This window comes from Macrobrachium rosenbergii, chromosome 8 (genome assembly GCF_040412425.1).
Source record: "Macrobrachium rosenbergii isolate ZJJX-2024 chromosome 8, ASM4041242v1, whole genome shotgun sequence".
In the NCBI taxonomy this organism is placed as follows: domain Eukaryota; kingdom Metazoa; phylum Arthropoda; class Malacostraca; order Decapoda; family Palaemonidae; genus Macrobrachium; species Macrobrachium rosenbergii.
The window spans coordinates 80,615,635-80,634,327 of NC_089748.1; the positions used below are offsets into that span (position 1 = coordinate 80,615,635).

The window sequence follows — 18,693 nt, forward strand, 5'->3', positions numbered from 1 at the left end:
GGAAAAGGGTGGGTCGCGACCCGAATTTGCTCTTCGATGGAAGTAGGGATGTTAACAAATTGGGAAAATGGAAGTGGAAGAATAATTCCGAAGATCAATTCTTTTGTTTGGTTTCCTTTTATTCTAGAACCCGAGGAAGATTGATTAATGAGTAATTCACGGATATTGATGTTGTAACGGCTATGGAAATGGAAACACAAGGCCATGAGGCGTTATTAATCCATCAGTTACGCTGTGAATCCTACATCTACCATTTATTTAGTACAAAAAAGGGACATATTTTTATGTGCACCGACTCTTGATTATACTTCAGTTGCACACACTCAAGCACTCCCTGGATTTTAATCCTTGAGGTCAAGGGGCTGAAAAATTAGCCGTCTTCGCACTGTATTATTCCTGCCGAATAGTCAAATTGTGTAGATCACACAAAGGAGTCTATATGTACATGCAATAGCCTACTAATGTCCTGTCAGTTGGGATTTCTCAAAGCGAAGTGAATAACTATCTCTTTGACAGCTCTGGTGATAAATAAATAAATAAATAAATAAATAAATAAATAAATAAATAAATGGAGAATATAAAAATACCAATTTTGATTACCTTTTGTACATTTTAAAGCTAAACGTTCCTTCGACGGTGAGGCCAATCTCAGACATAAATTGCTAAGAGAGTCAAATACCAGGAGAATTTGACAAATTTGAAACCGTCAAAGATGTTTGACTGCGGTTTCATTCCTTTCGCTATACAGGAGAGTCGTTTTACAACTCTTCTATTTGACAAATGATAATTTACATTGTTAAAGTATCTACGGATAGTGTTATACCTTGTTATCAACATTGATCGAGGATTGACGTTTATCCAGGTAATCTCACACAAGGAATTTATATTGTTACAAAGATGATTGTTTGAGGGTTTAAATTCCAAGTCGAAATAATGATGTTAGATCATATATCTAGCCTAATCATATATAACAGGACTGTGAACTTCATGACTGGAAGCTAATCTCTCTCTCTCTCTCTCTCTCTCTCTCTCTCTCTTGTCACATAAAAGAAGATTGCTGGAGGATAGAGTAATCATATGGAAAAGTACTGTTTTAACACGAAGACAGGACTGCATTTTGAGCAGAAGTAAACATTAAAGAATGTTTTGCACTTGTGGACATCACAAAACCACTCAAAAGTAGGCTATAATAAGGCGTTCAAAAGATAAGAGGGTAATATTAATAGTAGTGATACAGTTGTAGTAGATCTATGGAATGAGTACTTTCCCAGTGTGTACACTGAAGGCGATACCTCAGATATTCCTAATGCCCCAGTAAGATGCCTAGGAAATGATTTTCACGAGGAATAGAAATATCAGAAGAAATTGCAATAACAAACATTATAAAGCCGAACCAAAGTAAGTTCTCAGGTCCAGATGAATTCCATCCAATGGTAAACAAAGAAGACAAAGCATCCTTGGAGAAAAGAAAAGTAGTATCCTAGACTGGTTCAACGGATGAACCAGGAAAATGCATGACTATCAGTCTGTCTTCAGCTCCTCGAAAAATACAATGATGTATCAAAGCAGACGACATAATGAGACAGATTCAATCAGCCTAATTTTAGATAGCCAACATAGATTTCGTAATGGAAGGCCGTGCCTAACCGACCTTTTAGACTGTGCATAACATGTCTGGTACGTATGAAAAAATGAGAAACTTAGACATACATTATCTGGGTTTCCAGGAGGCATTTGATACGGTGCCCCACAAAACTCTAGTGGTAAAAGAAAGGAGTCTGGGCGTTAAAGATGAGAAAAAATTTCACAGAGCACTAGCTAATAACAGAAGGAAAAGCATCTTCATTAACGGGACATCTCTAACAAAATATCAGTGATACAGAACCTAGAGGTTTGGGCCTTGATCCTGTGCCCTCCATTGTCTACATAAATGACCTAGACTTGGGGCTGATTAGCAAAATAAACAAGTCTGCTGATACAAACAGTTGCAAAAAGATCTGTCGAAAATTTCTGAATGGTCAGTACAATGGCCAAGGCCATCAACCTATATTAATGCAATCATGCTCATCCATTATAAAACCAAGAATGTTAAATATGACCTACTGTATTAGTAAGCAGACAGAGCATTGTCAGAAAAATCTAGGAGTCAGTGTCACTAGTGACGTACAACCTTCTACGTAATGTATAAACGTTGAAAACAAGCCCATAAACTACTAGAATACATTAAACGTCAATTTACTTATTAAAAACAGATGATAGTAACTTTATCCAATGCTCTAGTTAGACCCGACTTGGCTTACTGTGGTGACAGTCCACTTTATCCAGGTATTACTGTGGTGACTGTCCCTTTTATCCAAATATTACTGTACTGTCTGTCCCTTTTATCCAGGTATTACAGTGCTGTTTGTCCCTTTTATCCAGGTATTACTATGGTGGCCGTCCCTTTTATCCAGGCATTACTGTGGTGACTGTCCATTTTATCCATGTAATACTGTGGTGACTGTCCCTTTCATCCAGTATTACTGTGCTGTCTATCCCCTTTAACCAGGCATTAATGTGCTGTCTGTCCCTTTTTATTCAGATATTACTATGGTGACTTTCCCTTTTATCCAGGTATTATTGTGCTGTCTGTTCCCTTTAGCCAGGCATTACTGTGCTGTCTGTCCCTTTTATCCAGGTATTACTGTGGTGACTGTCCCTTTTATCCAGGTATTACTGTGGTGACTGTTCCTTTTATCCAGGTATTACTGTGGTGAATGTCTCTTTTATCCAGGTATTACTGTGCTCTGTCCCTTTTATCCTAGGTACTACTATGGTGACTGTCCCGTTTATCCAGGTATTACTCTGGTGACTGTCCCTTTTATCCAGGCATTAGTATGGTGATTGTTCCTTTTATACTGGTATTACTGTGGTGACTGTTTCTTTCACCCAGGTATTACTTTGGTGACTGTCCCTTATATCTACGTATTACTGTGGTAACTGTCCCTTTTATTCAGACATTACTGTGGTAACTGTCTCTCTTATCCAGGTATTACTATGGTGACTGTCCCTTTTATCCAGATATTACTGTGCTGACTGTCCCTTTTATCCAAGTATAACTATGGTGGACCGTCCTTTTTATGCAGGTATTACGTGGTGACTGTCCCTTTTATCCAGATATGAGAGTGGTGACTGTTCTTTTTATCCTGTTATTACTCTGGTGACTGGCCTTTTTATCCAGGTATTACTCTAGTGACTATCCTTTTTATCCTGTTATTACTCTGGTGACTGGCCTTTTTATCCAGGTATTACTCTGGTGACTGTCCTTTTTATCCAGGTATTATGTGGTGACTGTCCCTTTTATCCAGATATTAAAGTAGTGACTGTTCTTTTTATCCTGTTATTACTCTGGTGACTGTCCATTTTATCCAGGTATTACTATGGTGAATGTCCTTTTATTCATGTATTATTGTGTTGACTGCCCCTTTTATCTAGGTGTTACTATTGTGACTGTCCATTTCATCCAGGTATTACTGTGTTGACTGTCCCTTTTATTCAGATATTACTGTGGTGACTGCCCTTTTAGCCAGATGTTACTGTGCTGACTGTCCCTTTTATCCAGGTATTACTATGGTGACTGTCCCTTTTATCCAGTATTACTGTGATGACCCTTTATGTTCAGAGTGGACTCACTTTTTGTCCCTGTTATCCAGGTATTACTGTGGTGACTGTCCTTTTATTCAGGTATAACTGTAGTAACTCTATCTTTTATCCTGGTATTAGTATGGTGACTGTCCCTTTTATCCAGGTTTTACTTTGGAGACTGTCCTTTTTATCTAGGTATTACTATGGTGACTGTCCCATTTATCCTGGTATTACTGTGGTGACTGTCCCTTTTATCCTGGTATTACTGTTTCTGAATGTCCTTTTATTCAGGTATTACTAAGGACTGTCCCTTTTTATCCAGGCATTACTGTCTGTCTGTCCCTTTAAAAAGGTATTACTGTGCTGGCTGTCCTTTTATGCAGTTAGGTGACTGTCCTTTCATCCGAGGTATTACTGTGGTGACTGGTCTCTGTCACTTTTATCAGGTATTGCTGTGGTGACTGTCCTTTTATCCAGGTATTATTGTGTTGACTGTCCCTTTTATGCTGGTATTACTGTTGATGACTGTCCCTTTATCCAGGTATTACTATTCTGTCTGTCCTTTTAAGGTATTGCTGTTGTGACTGTCCCTCTTATCCAGAAAATACTTCAATCCCTTCTGGCCAGCCCTGTTGTGACTGTCCCTTTCATCCTGGTATTACTGGTCTGTACCTTATCCATGTAATATAATTGACTGTCCCTTTTATCCAGGTATTACTGTGCTGATTGTCCCTTTTATCCAGGTATTCCTTTTTGTCTGTCCATTTTATCCAGATATTACTGTGGTGACTGTCTCCTTTTATGCCAGGCTGTGCTGTCTGTCCCTTTTATCCATTATTGTGGTGACTGTCCCATTTTAAACATTAATCTCTGATGACTGTCCATTTATTCAGGTATTACTGTTTCTGTCTGTCCTTTTATCAGTTGTTACTCAGGTGACTGTCCTTTATCCAGGTATTATTGTTCTGTTATCCAGGTATTAGTATGTCCCTTTTATCCAGGTATTAATGTGGTGACTGTCCCTTTTATTCTGGTATTATTGTGGTGATGTTCTTTTATCTGTATGGTGACTGTACCTTTTATGTCTGTTACTTTGTTCTTTTTATCCTGGTATTACTGTGGTCACTGTCCCTTTTATGCAGGTATTACTGTAGTGACTGTTCCTTTTATCCTGGTATTACTATGGTGGCTGTCCCTTTTATCCAGGTATTACTCTGGTGACTGTTCCTTTTATCCTAGTATTACTGTGCTGTCTGTCCCTGTTATCCAGATATTATTGTGGTGTCTGTCACTTTTATTCAGGTACTACTGTGGTGACCAGCTCTTTTATCCAGGTATCACTGTTGTGACTGTTCCTTTTATCCAGATATTACTATGGTGAATGTCGCTTTTATCCAGGTATCACTGTTGTGACTGTTCCTTTCATCCTGTGGTGACTGTCCTTTTATCCAGTTACTGTTCTGTCTTCCTTTATCCAGGTATCACTGTTGTGACTGTTCCTTTCATCCAGATATTACTATGGTGACTGTCGCTTTTATCCAGGTATTACTGTGCTGTCTGTCCCTTTTATCCAGGTATTACTGTTGTGACTGTCCCTTTTATCCAGATATTACTATGGTGACTGTCCCTTTTATTCAGTCTGTTGTGACTTTTTTATCCAGGTAATTACTGTTCTGACTGTCCTTTTATCCAGATCAGGTATTACTGTTGTGACTGTCCTTTTATCAGGTATTACTGTTGTGACTGTCCTTTTATCAGGTATTACTGTGTGACTGTCCCTTTTATCCAGATATTACTGTGGTGACTGTCCCTTTTATCCAGGTATTACTGTTGCTGTCTGTCCCCTTTTATCCAGGTATTACTATGTGTCTGTCCTTTTATCCAGGTATTATTGTGTGACTGTCCCTTTTATCCAGATATTACTGGTGACTGTCCTTTTATCAGGTATTACTGTGTTGTCTGTCCCTTTTATCAGATTACTGTGGTGACTGTCCTTTATCAGGTGTTACTGTGGTGACTGTCCCTTTTATCTTTTAGAAATTCTTTGTGACTGTCCCTTTTATCCAGTTATTACTGTGGTGACTGTCCTCTTTTATCCAGGCATTACTGTGGTGACTGTCCCTTTTATCCAGGTATTACTGTGATGTCTGTCCTTTTATCAGGTATTACTGTGGTGACTGTCCCTTTATTCCAGGTATTACTATGGTCATCCCTTTTATCCAGTATTACTGTGGTGACTGTCCTTTTATCCTGTATTATTGTGGTGTCTGTCACTTTTATCCAGGTGACTGTTGACTGTCCTTTTATCCAGGTATTACTGTGGTGATGTCCCTTTTATCCAGGTATTACTGTGGTGACCTGTCCTTTTATCCAGGTATTACTGTGGTGACTGTCCCATTTATCAAGGTATTACTGTGATGTCTGTCCTTTTATCCAGGCATTTCTGTGCTGTCTGTCCTTTTATCCAGTTATTGCTGTGCTGTCTGTCCCTTTTATCCAGGTATTATGTGGTGACTGTCCCTTTTATCCAGGTATTAGTATGAGTGACTGTCCATTTTATCCAGGTATTAATGTGGTGACTGTCCTTTTATCCAGGTATTACTGTGGTGACTGTCCCTTTTATCCAGGTATTTTGATCTGTCCCTTTTATCCAGTTATTACTGTGGTGACTGTTCCTTTGATCCAGGTATTAGATTAAGACTGTCCCTTTTATGCAGGTATTACTGTGCTGTCTGTCCCTTTTATCCAGTATTACTGTGGTGTACCCTTTTAGCCAGGTGTTACTGCTGTCTGTCACTTTTATCCTAGCATTACTGGGGCTGTCTGTCCTAGATATCCAGATATTACTGTGTCTGTAGATGACCTTTTATTCAGGTATTACTGTGGTGTCTGTCACTGGTATTTTGTGGTGACTGTTCCTTTTATCCAGATATTACTATTGGTGAATGTCCCTTTATCCAGGTATCACTGTTGTGACTGTTCCTTTCATCAGATAACTCTGTCCCTTTTATAACCAGGGTATTACTGTGCTGTCTGTTTTATCCAGGTATTACTGTTGTGTCCAATCAACAGATATTACTATCACTGGGTCCTTTTATTCAGATGTTACTGTCTGTAAATGTCCTTTTATCCAGGTATTACTGTTGTGACTGTCCCTTTATCCAGATATTACTATGGTGACTGTCCCTTTTATTCAGACCTATTACTGTGTGACTGTCCCTTTTATCCAGGTATTAGAGGCTGTGACTGTCCCTTTTATCAGATATTACTATGGTGACTGTCTCTTTTATTCAGATGTTACTGTTGTGACTGTCCCTTTTATCCAGGTATTACTGTTGTGACTGTCCCTTTTATCCAGATATTACTATGGTGACTGTCCCTTTTATTCAGATATTACTGTTGTGACTGTCCCTTTTATCTAGGTATTACTGTTGTGACTGTCCCTTTTTATCTAGGTATTACTATGGTGACTGTCCCTTGTATTCAGGTATTACTGTTGTGACTGTCCCTTTTATCCAGATATTACTATGGTGACTGTTCCTTTTATCCAGGTATTACTGTGCTGTATGTCCCTTTTATCCAGGTGTTATTGTGGTGACTGTCCCATTTATCCAGGTGGTTACTGTGGTGACTGTCCCATTTTTTTAGGTAATTCTTTTGTGACTGTCCCTTTTATCAAGTTATTACTATGGTGACTGCCTCTTTTACCCAGGCATTACTGTGGTGGCTGTCCCTTTTATCCAGGTATTAGGATGATGACTGTCCCTCTTATCCAGGTATTACTGTGGTGACTGTCCCTTTTATCCAGGTATTACTATGGTGACTGTCCTTTTTATCCAGTTATTACTGTGGCGACTGTCCTGTTTACCTGGGTTTTACTGTGGTGACTGTCCCTTTTATTCTGGTATTACTGTTGTCACTGTCCCTTTTATCCTGGTATTACTGTGGTGACTGTCCATTTTATATAGGTATTATTGTGGTGTCTGTCACTTTTATCCAGGTATTACTGTGTTGACTGTCCTTTTATCAGGTATTACTTTGGTGACTGTCCTGTCACTTTTATCCAGATATTACTGTGTTGACTGTCCCGTCCCTTTTATCCAAATATTACTGTGTTGACTGTCCCCTTTAGCCAGGTATTACTGTGCTGTCTGTCCCTTTTATCTTGGCATTACTGTGGTGACTGTCCCTTTTACCCAGGTATTACTGTTGTGACTGTCCCTTTTATCCAGATATTACCATGGTGACTGTCCATTTTATCCAGATATTACTCTGGTGACTGTCCATTTTATCCAGGTATTACTGTGGTGACTGTCCCTTTTATCCAGGTATTACTCTGGTGACTGTCCCTTTTATCTAGGTATTTTATCTAGGCATTTTATCTAGGTGGTGAGATAGTGTTATGAAGGATTGTTTGAAATTTTTTTGGTATGAGATTAAGACTGCGTGAGGCTGACTTACTCATGGTCCCCTTGATCTAGAGCCAGTGTAGGTTACACCTAAAGCCTAAGAAAGCTGTTCACAGTAGCATCAGGAGGGGCACCTTCGAACTAGATTCCACATTTTGATGTGAACGTAGATGACCTAGACACATAAGCCAAAAGGGAGGAGCAAATCACACCTTGCAAGAGGAAGAGTTCAGAAGCCATGATAAATGATTGAGAAATGGGTTACAACTAATCTTCTGATGCTGATCACTGGGAAAACTAAATATGTAAACTGCACCGACCCCAGTAGATTTTTACCATAACGGAAGTTTAATCAACAGATAGTACTTCACTGGGTAACAGAATTTAAGTAAGGTTCTGGCAATGGGACTTGACGGTCTTTCTGTTATCGAATATCTTTCATGCTTGAATGTTTAGAGGGCTGTGGATTGGATCCATAAAGTCAACCTATACTGGACGTTTTTGTCTTACATATTCAAGGAACGATAGAGGCTGTACTGATAAGCTAATCACGGCATATTCTACTGATAAGCTAATCACGGCATATTCTAATGTTTCTACATCAAGTAAGTTCGCATACAAACTCCGAGCTATAATTGCATCAAATCTACGCATTCCATTTATGTAGCAGCATGAATTTTTTCGAGATCAAATTTCCCGACCACCGTTGCGACCACCTTTGTTAACCTATTAAAATGGAATGAGAGAGACCCACGCTAAAAACTATCTCATATTTCCATGCGTCATACCATAATGGGGAATCTTTTCATATTTCCCTTTTTCAAATAATGCAGAAGCTCTTGCCTCATTATCGACCGGCTCATTTCAAAGGATCCCAACATGGCAGGAACCAAACAATTGGATGAGGCTTAAGTCGTCAGGAGAGGCGAAAGTGCCATCCTCGAGTGACTGGGTTGAAGAATGAAATGTGTTGTAAGCTACAAATGAATTATGTTTGTTTAAAAAAAAGCACATCTTAAAACGTGTACCTTTAAAGTTATACGAAACTGTTTAAGAGTTTAACTATGTAGTTTTCGGTTATTATTATTGGCAAGCATATTTTGCTTGTTGGTGTTTGCCTCTAAATTGTTATATTCTAGTTTATCTTTGTTCTGTTGCAAATCCAACACTGTCGTCGTAGGGCCGTTGACTTACAGCGGTCGTTCTTGCTATGGCCAGTGGAAGTGCAGCTTTTATCGCTTAAAGTCACTTGCTTAACGTCATCTCGTTTTGTATTAGCGGTAGCTGCCATTTCAGAAAAGTTTGTAACTAAAGTCAAAACACTTACATTCAACTTCAAGCTTTACTAAGTAAATCCACTTAAGGTCGATCTGGAACGTGTGTTTACAATATTACACATAAGTTTGTAGGTGTTATTTTGTTTTTGATTTGCTTAATATGTTTGATGATTTTCTTTCGTTATCTTGTTACGTTTCTTGATTTAAATTCATCGACGTCAGGTGACTGAATTGATAAGTGCTATCGATTTGATGTTGTGTTAATGATACGTATGTTTTCTGTTAATGTTTCAGATTCACCAATCAGCATGTGTGCATAAAGTGCAAATAAAGTAAATTTTTCATTTCAAGCGCACGTGATCCAACAAAATGTATTAAGCACATTAAGCTGATTCAGCACATCCAAAAACTAGTTGAAGTCTGAATAAAATAGGAATTTCCTCAGATTTGAGAGCAAGGTTTAAAGCCTGTAGTAAATCTATCAATAATGCTGTGATTATTGATGCGATGTCGGGTGGTTTGTTCATGCTCCGAAACAAGGGCTAAACAATTTATTTATTAAATACTAACAGTAAGAGGCGGAGAAGCAGCAATATCCTTCAGTCTTGCCACCTTCCTCGATATCACGGAATTGCTATCTCTTCGAACATTAATTTTGGATTCATAGGCGAACTTTTGAATATCACAACACAAAAAAACCTAAGGTTAGTTGACTGCTCATTACAAAGACCACCTGCAATGGATAATGTCCTAAAAGGCCCAAAACATTTTCTGAATCCGAAGCTGTCAGCTAAATCAAATAATTTCAGTTTAGTTGTTATGCTGACGAGTTTAATTTAGGAGATATAGCTCTGTCCGAACTTCCAGAGGGATGTATATAATTTAGAGGGACTTTTGTCAGCTCCACAGTTAAATCGACCGAATAAGCTTCTTGGCAAAAGTTGTACGAAAAACTTTCGTCTGTTTATCACAAAATGAAAGACTGAGATATTCTCAACTTTGATCAGACTTTGGTGTCAACAGTTCTAGAAAGAGGAAATTTGAGGTCATTCTCCTCGGGCTGTTTACCGACTCCAGGTTTGGAGTTTTTACTTTACAGATACTGGCATATGGTTATGGAATCATTTCCACAGACAGTATAATGTGAAGCCAGCACATGACCTGCTTCTAAAAGGGAAGAACAATGCCTGGCCTTATTAACAGTATGATTTTGCTCCATTTTCACTACTGTACCTCTTTGATAAAAAGGAATGCATATCTTATCATTTCTCCTTTGATACTAGTTTTGGGAGGTGTTTAACAGCGACAAAATACCAAGAAATGGTGTGTGACTTCTCGAGGCCAAAGAAAGAAAGCCCCAATAATTTGAACTATTCGGCTGGAATTTTGCCTCGCTTTTTTATCTTTGTTCACTCCGCTGATATTAAAGTTCTTAATGGTTCCTGCGTTCTACTTTTCTAGGTAGGGATGTTCCTTACAGCGGAAGTTCAGAGTGATGTTCCTTCTCATGAGTAATGAATATGCTGTGGAGTATCAGCTTGGGATTCCATCATCTCCTTGAATGCCGGACCTTTGTGCGTCCAACTTTGCAATTCATGTTATGTGCACGCAGCTAGAACAAGAGACAGGTTATACTCGAAGGGGGATAACTCACATAAATAAAACACAGCCGATCATTATACAAATCTTTATTCAATCAAAACATAAATGCCGTGATGCCATAATTCCTATTTCTTGAAATGCTCATTTTCTGGATCGCAAATTCGTTGTTGCTCAAAAATTATCGCTATTTTACTGGTGGATCTGTGAAGGTTTAATTAAAAACTTTTCCGCAAGTTAAGTAGGCTGTCAAAATTTTCGTGGCTTTCTACCAAAAAATCAATAAATAAAATACAATAAAAAAGACATACATTAAGTAGTTTTCACTGTCCTTTAGCATTACTGGACTTGTAAGTAGTTAAATAAACATCCATTAAAAAAACTCTAGTTTTAACATGATAGAAATGAAAAACAGAATTGACATAGTTTTGTCTGTATCTTACACACATACAACTTAATTCAGAAGATTAACACTCAGAAATGCGGGTTAAATATGTATACCATATATGCTGAGGTAAATTGAACGACATAATTTACGTATCACTTAATAAGCTAAAAAATAAGGTGGTATGATTAATTAATTTCAAACTGTAAAAAAAGGTTCTTTTAAGTTTTGTCGGAAGATCTCAAACCATGAGTATTTATCAAGGTTTTAAAGCGTGAAATATACATTCCTTGTTTAAAGATTTTTATTTATGTATTATTCACAGGCCTCGAGCTTTCCGTTAAATGCGTGCATTTGGACGTAGTCAGAAAATATATATAGATATGATATATGTATATAATTATATATATATATATATATATATATATATATACAAATATATATATATATATATATATATACTGTATATATATCTTTATATATATATATATATATATATATATATATATATATATATATATATATATATATATATATATATATATATACATATAAACGCACCTATACCTGTGCATATATATGATACATATACACGTATTTACGAGTATACATACACATATCTATACAGTAAATACATGCATATATGTACACATTGTTTTCTCGTATATAATACATATAACTGTATTTACGAACATATATGCACAAGTATATATATATATATATATATATATATATATATATATATATATATATATATATATATATATACTGTATATATACAGTATATATATACTGTATATATATATATATATATATATATATATATATATATATATATATATATATATATATATATATATATATATATATATATATATATATACGTGTATCAGTAAATACTTGTTTGGAATCAAAGCAGTCGAGAACTGAATCACCTTCGTCCAGTTCGTCTGGTCGAAAGCTACCAAAGCACTGTGATCGAAAATGTTGGTCTTTCGAAAACATAAAGAAAACGGATGACTCCGACCCAGATGAACACGACTTCTTCTTCCTCCCTTGTATTCCTTTGAGTGCTAATCAGCCCCGGACGATGTTCGCATCACAGTACAGCACAAAAATCTCTTGTTGATTTTTGCAATGCTATTCATGGTTACAAACAAATGAGTAAGTCTCGCATACTACATAAATATTCCAGAAACCACAGAAACTTCGTCCTTACCCTGGCCAGTGACGCGTTTTGTGACAAGTGAAGATGAGCCTTAGGTACGAGCACACCAGAAGTGAATTTTCCGTGTTTTGTTTTTCAGCGGAGTGAAACTGAAATCCCTTTTCTCCCTCCATGTACTTACCTAATCTCATGTGCACTAAGAGTGTCACATAGTCTACATATATATAGCATTATATTTACATTGAATTACTTTGTGATATAAAGTCAATATCATTGCTTTAAATATACAAATATATTTGTTTCTAAAGATTCATGTTACTGGACAAAATATTATTCAAAATGTAACATTATTTGTATTTTGGCCAGGGTAAATGCAGCAAGGAAACACGTTATAATAATAAAAATAGCCGACTAGTAATTATAGAGATAAACAAATTTACATTCAGTCACTTATCTACATCTCGCCATTCGTACTGTACAAGATTCCGTGCGTCGTCGGACACACAAACAAACAAACTAACCTTTTGACCTGTCCCAAGGTCAACCAAGTTTTTTTTCTTGATTTTTTGTTTTTATGTTTAATTCCAATGAACATTGGCTCGTTTTTATACATTATGCACTGTTTAGTAGATGCTACTAATATCAGAATCCGACTTCAGAAGTCAGGAGGGGGTTAATTTATAAAGTATTTTTCTTTCTAAGAGGAGACTCAGTAGTCCACACTTGCCACTGTGCAGAAAAAAATATTTGGGTATGCAGGAAAGATCCCAGCGGTGGGCCAGGAAACAGACAGATAGGCCTAAGCCCGGCACAACCTGGCTAAGTTGCTTCAGACGACACCTGGCAAAATGTTTTCAGCCATGTCTTTCCGCTCATCACTGATTCATAGGCCTGTGCTTCCTTTTTTTTTCTTTTTTCCGGAAGTGGGCATTCGTCTCTTTCGTAGGTCATTTTTAATTCGACTTAGTATCTGTCACTTGGTCAAGGAGCATTCCGCCAGTATGCTTCTTTTTTGGCTTTCCTTTCCTCTTGGTTTTTTCTCCGTCAGTTCTCTCACGCCTTCTAATAAATAGTGACCTCAGAAAGGTAATGCTAATCACAGCGTCAGTGGAATGAGGTGAAGACCGCACGCTTGAAGGGGGAGTGACTGCGAGTGTGACTTGAGTTCAGGACACACAGCATAGACACCCTGGACACTCTCTGCCTACATCACTAGCACCTGAAAGACTTGGACGCCGACTGGGCTGCTGTGCAGTTGGTCCGCGCGACGACTGCTGCGAGCACCACATCAGGTGGCACCCGAGGAGGAGGACAGGTGGTGGGGCACGTTAGACCCCAGGTAACCACTGCTCGTGCCCCCATCTCCGCATCCTGCTTGACCAGTGCCACTGCGTCCACCACCTAAACCACCGGAGGAACTCGACACGCCCTCGGAGGAGTAGAGGTGGGCACCGCTATAGGAAGGCTGAGGTTCCGCTACTTCCATCGCCTGCGTGGCAGAAGCGAAACAAGCAGCGGCTGCGGCGCCCTCCCGACTGAGACTGGCAAGCAGGTTACTGCGGCCGTCGGCGGAGGCGTGTCCCTAGGCCATCGCACCTACTATACTGTTGGACGAAGAGAGACCTAAGCTGGACGCCGAGGGAATCTGAATCTGAGATGTGGAAGAGAGACCCAGCCCCACGCCGGACATTGACATCCCGTGCATTGGCGGCGCTGACATGAAGCCTCCGGCCATGGAAGAACCGTGCATCTGCCCTCCGTACATGTAGTGGGACATGGATCCGAAGCCTGAACCTCCCGTGCCAAAACCCCCGAAGCCTCCTTTGTCCAAGGGCTTCAGCATATCAGGGAAACCAAGCATTCCCTTCTTCTTCTTCGATTTAGAACTCAATTTTCGGTTGCGGGTCTGGATGCCTTCCTTCTTCATGGAAAGCGGCCGAGGCACCTGCAAGGCAAAGAGAGAAAGTGAGTAACTCGTGGCTTACGGCAGGCGTCTTACTACGAACATTAGTTAAACCTAAAATGGATGGATGTTCCTTTATATTATACTGGTGAATGGTAGTTTTTAAAGAAAGCTCCCTGTGTTCAACATTATAACAGAATAAAGACCAATTCTACAGAGTACCAGAAAAAAAAAGGTAGAACTATGTAAAAAGGTTAATTGTTGACACTCGCATGTCAAAATGGTAATCTTTATTCGTCTAGTAAACAGACTAATACGGAAAAGAATAGAGCTGTTAGAATAAATAATGAAAATACGGCCTTGAAAAACTACAAATAATATTATATTAGTCTAATTTTATTAGAAGGTTAAAAAGCATAATTCAATCAGAGTGATGGAAAGGCCCCTTATGTTACTCGCCTTAATTTGCTATAGCCGATTCACTTAAGGTAGATTTATGATGCATTATCAAAGTATAGATATTGTTATTGTTAAGTATGTAGCAAAAAATATACCAGAAGAGTGCTAGGAATCAATTCGTAGAAATTTAGTATGCCCGTGAATATAAACTGAAAAAGTTCTGACAAATGAATGCGGGTAAATTCACACTGAAAGACCAACAATTGTTTACGAACATAGGATCAACTTCTTTGCTAAACTTAACGAGAGAGAGAGAGAGAGAGAGAGAGAGAGAGAGAGAGAGAGAGAGAGAGAGAGAGAGAGAGAGAGAGAGTGCCACAGTCTTAAATCAAGCAAAGTTCGCAAAGGAATACGAGCTGAAAACTCGTTTAAACGATGTGAACATTCCTGGGCAGATCCACCAACAATCGCCGTGGATTCTCTCTTGTTCTTACACTAGCTTACTCATTTTTTTTTACGAATAGCATAAAAGGACCAACACAGTTTCTGGTGAGCTGGACCTTCTTTAGGTCTAAAGGGAGAGAAGTGCCTCTAAAAACATCAAAGAACTAGCCTCTGCTTCCCGTGTCTGACTGAAAACTTTAACCACGGCCGGCGTCTTCATGGGATAAAACCCATGAAAAGATGATTAAAGATCTGCTTCACTAAGTCAAGATGAAAGCTATCGATTTCAAGTAGACGCTCACCACTAGTGAAATGTAAATCTAATAGACCACTTCAACTCCTCTTTAGTCAGTCACAATACTTCTGGCGCTTCTTAGGTAATATTTCATTTCTATGATGGAATGCTTCATCTTTGATATATTGTCGTTATTAAACAAAAATGGATAATAAAACACACTGCAGTAATAAATTATAAATTGCTACATCTTCAAAATAGAAAATTGGAAACCAGGAGACATTAACGTCATCTTACCTGAATAGATTGCTTGGTGAGATTCAAGATAAACAATCAAATACACCCCTGGATTTAGAAACGGGAACCCCTTTGTAAACTGACAGCCTTTGAATAAAGAAGAAAAAAGAAGAGGGTTTTGAAAGGCCAAACGTTAACTCTTCAATGTTCTTGCGGAAGCCGCTGGTCCCTCCAAATCATCCTGCTGATAGGTGATTGGTTGCCGAAAACAGGTGGTAAGCGGTGATTGGCGTAGCGATAACGACCCAAGCGGTCTGAAGAAACATTGGGGGCGGGAGGCAGAAGTGGTGCAGGGGAAGAGTTCAGGGGCCCCAGGGTGAAGGGGAAGAGCTGATAAGGGCAGCGATCATAAGGTACTTCCGGAGGAAAGGTCGGAGGAGAGTGGGGGCGCGAGAGGTTGGGGTTAAAAGTAATTTAGAGTAGACGGTATAGGTCAATGACGCCACCGGCCAAATCGAACTTCCTCTCCTCGACTGACAGATTCAGTGAAGTGCTAAATGAAGCAAAGTTTCCATTAAATTTCGTCTTCTTTCTGGTTCAGTGGATGTTATTTCTTGAAATCATGCATTTGCCGGTCCTAATCTTAATGACATGAAGTTGTAACAGGATGGTTCGTTTTTATGTTGAAAAAAAAAAAATTAACATATTACTAAGGTACGTTATATGTAACGAACTGCAGCAAAGAAACAGCTTTCAGAAAAGCTGCTTCAACATAAGTCTTAAATATGTCAAATGGTAATGTTTGAATTATTCATTGACCACGAATAATTTCTCGTAATACCTACTTGGTTTTGATTTTTCATGTCAAAAAATACATTCAACAACATTATAGCAAGGTTTAACAGCTGCCGTAACAAATAAGACAAGGCCACGAATACAAGTATACTGAAATGCGGATAAATCTGACACTGCTCTGGATTCACTAAAATTACATTTTTGTGGCGATGATTTAAAGAAGACCTGGAGAGAGAGAGAGAGAGAGAGAGAGAGAGAGAGAGAGAGAGAGAGAGAGAGAGAGAGAGAGAGAGAGTATATCCTTCCTTAATTTAGACCAATACATGGGAAAGGCAAATGGAAGAGATTATCACAAATCCAAGAAAAGACGTAAGCCCCGAAGACACCCAATTAATGAAGTTTACTTGAAAAAGCTTCCTTAATCAAAATACAACAATAAAACTGATTTTTAAAAAGGAAGGGAAAAACTGCAGTTTTTTAGTCAAGTGTGAGGCCTCACACGGAAGGAAATAAGAAACATTACAAGAATAAGGGAAACCGCAAAGAAAGGCATTCCAGTGTTTGGCAGATTAGGGAAAGAAACAAAGTCATTTCACTGGACAATCATGGATTACTGAGGTACGTTATGTACAGTATATGAGTGGGGTGGTAGTCTGACAGTAGTCAATGGAACAATGATTAAAGAGTACCGGCAGAAAGGAGACAGAGAATCTCCAGTTTGCAGAATAGGAAAATATCTAAAAACGAAATAAGGAGAGCGACATTGCTCAAATGAAATTGCCTTTGATTCAAACAATTTGGACAAGGAGATGAAAAGAGAAGGCGACCAAATATGGAAGGATAAAGGTAATATAAGATTTAGTAACTAAGATCAAGAAGAGAACTTATAACTATAAAATCATCTTTTAAAAGCAACCTGAATCATGCGCTGATTGTAAGGAAAGTAAGAAGAAATCTGAAAACTCTTAAATAGTCGATTGCTTTTGCTTACTAAAGCATTTTAGAAGTATGTTTAGGATTTTTGAAATATATGATCTTTACAGGATCGATGTAATCTGAGTACTCTCTTTGTTAACAAAAGACTTTGAGATTCAGACAAAGTTCAGTACTTTCTTTCAATCCCAGCAAAGAAACACTTGACGGCCAATGATGCTGCAAAGTCAAACGATTTATTCACGAAATCAAACAAGTAAAAAAATGCGCCGAAGTTTCTTCGGCACAATCGAGTTTTCCGTATAGCGTATAATCAAGGCCACCAAAAATAGATCTATCTTTCGGTGGTCTCGGTATAATGCTATATGGGATCGCGGCCCAAGAAACTTTAACCACGGCCCGGTGGTGCCCTGTCCTATATCACTGCCAGACGCACGATTATGGCTAACTTTAATCTTAAATAAAATAAAAACTACTGAGGCTAGAGGACTGCAATTTGGTAAGTTTGATGATTGGAGGGTGGAGATCAACTTACCAATTGGCAGCCCTCTAGCCTCAGTAGTTTTTAAGGTGTGAGGGCGGACAGAAAAAGTGCGGACGGACAGACAAAGCCGGCACAATAGTTTTCTTTTACAGAAAACTAAAAATATTACGGAAGCATTGACGGTATCTCTACAAACTGCACAGACTTTCTTTGCAGAAGTCGTTCTTACTCAGTAATGATTGCCAGAAAATATTAACTCGCGAAAATTCAAGGCGATCGGATGATGGAAGGGCAGAGAGCCATAGTTCGCAACCACCACTGAAGAGATGATAGAATATAAACCTACAGGTTATGCTATGACCACCACTATGTAAGGATACAAAAAAAAAGAGGGTAAAAAATGCGCAGAAGTTCCTGTGGCGCAATCGCGTTTTCTGCACAGTGTATAATGCTGTAAGAAACGTTCAGCCGCGGCCCATGAAACTCAGCCACGGTCCTTTGATGGCATCAGACACGGCCCATGAAACTCTTAACCGTGGCCAATGAAAATCAGCCACTGTCCGGTGGTGGCTTGTGTTGTTGGTTCCTATAGAGGTGCCAGAAGTATGATTATGGCTAAATTTAACCTTAAATAAAATAAAAGCTTCTGGAGCCAGAGGGCTGCAATTTGGTATGTTTGATGATTGGTGGGTGGATGATCAACATACCAATTTGCAGCAATCTAGCCTCGGTGGTATTTAAGATCTGAAGGCGGACAGAAAAAGTGTGGAAAGAAAAGTGCAGACAAAAAAAAAAGAAGCA

General features: G+C 38.6%; 1 protein-coding gene across 1 annotated transcript in view; it reads right to left on the bottom strand.

The window, feature by feature from the left end:
* Positions 1 to 13,904: 13,904 nt before the first annotated feature.
* Positions 13,905 to 18,693, bottom strand: part of LOC136841008 (GATA-binding factor 1-A-like) — a 149,074-nt gene continuing 144,285 nt past the window's right edge. Inside the window, 1 exon segment of the mRNA XM_067108045.1 lies at positions 13,905 to 14,407. Coding sequence (XP_066964146.1) covers positions 14,045 to 14,407 — 363 coding nt within the window. The 3' untranslated portion in view covers positions 13,905 to 14,044.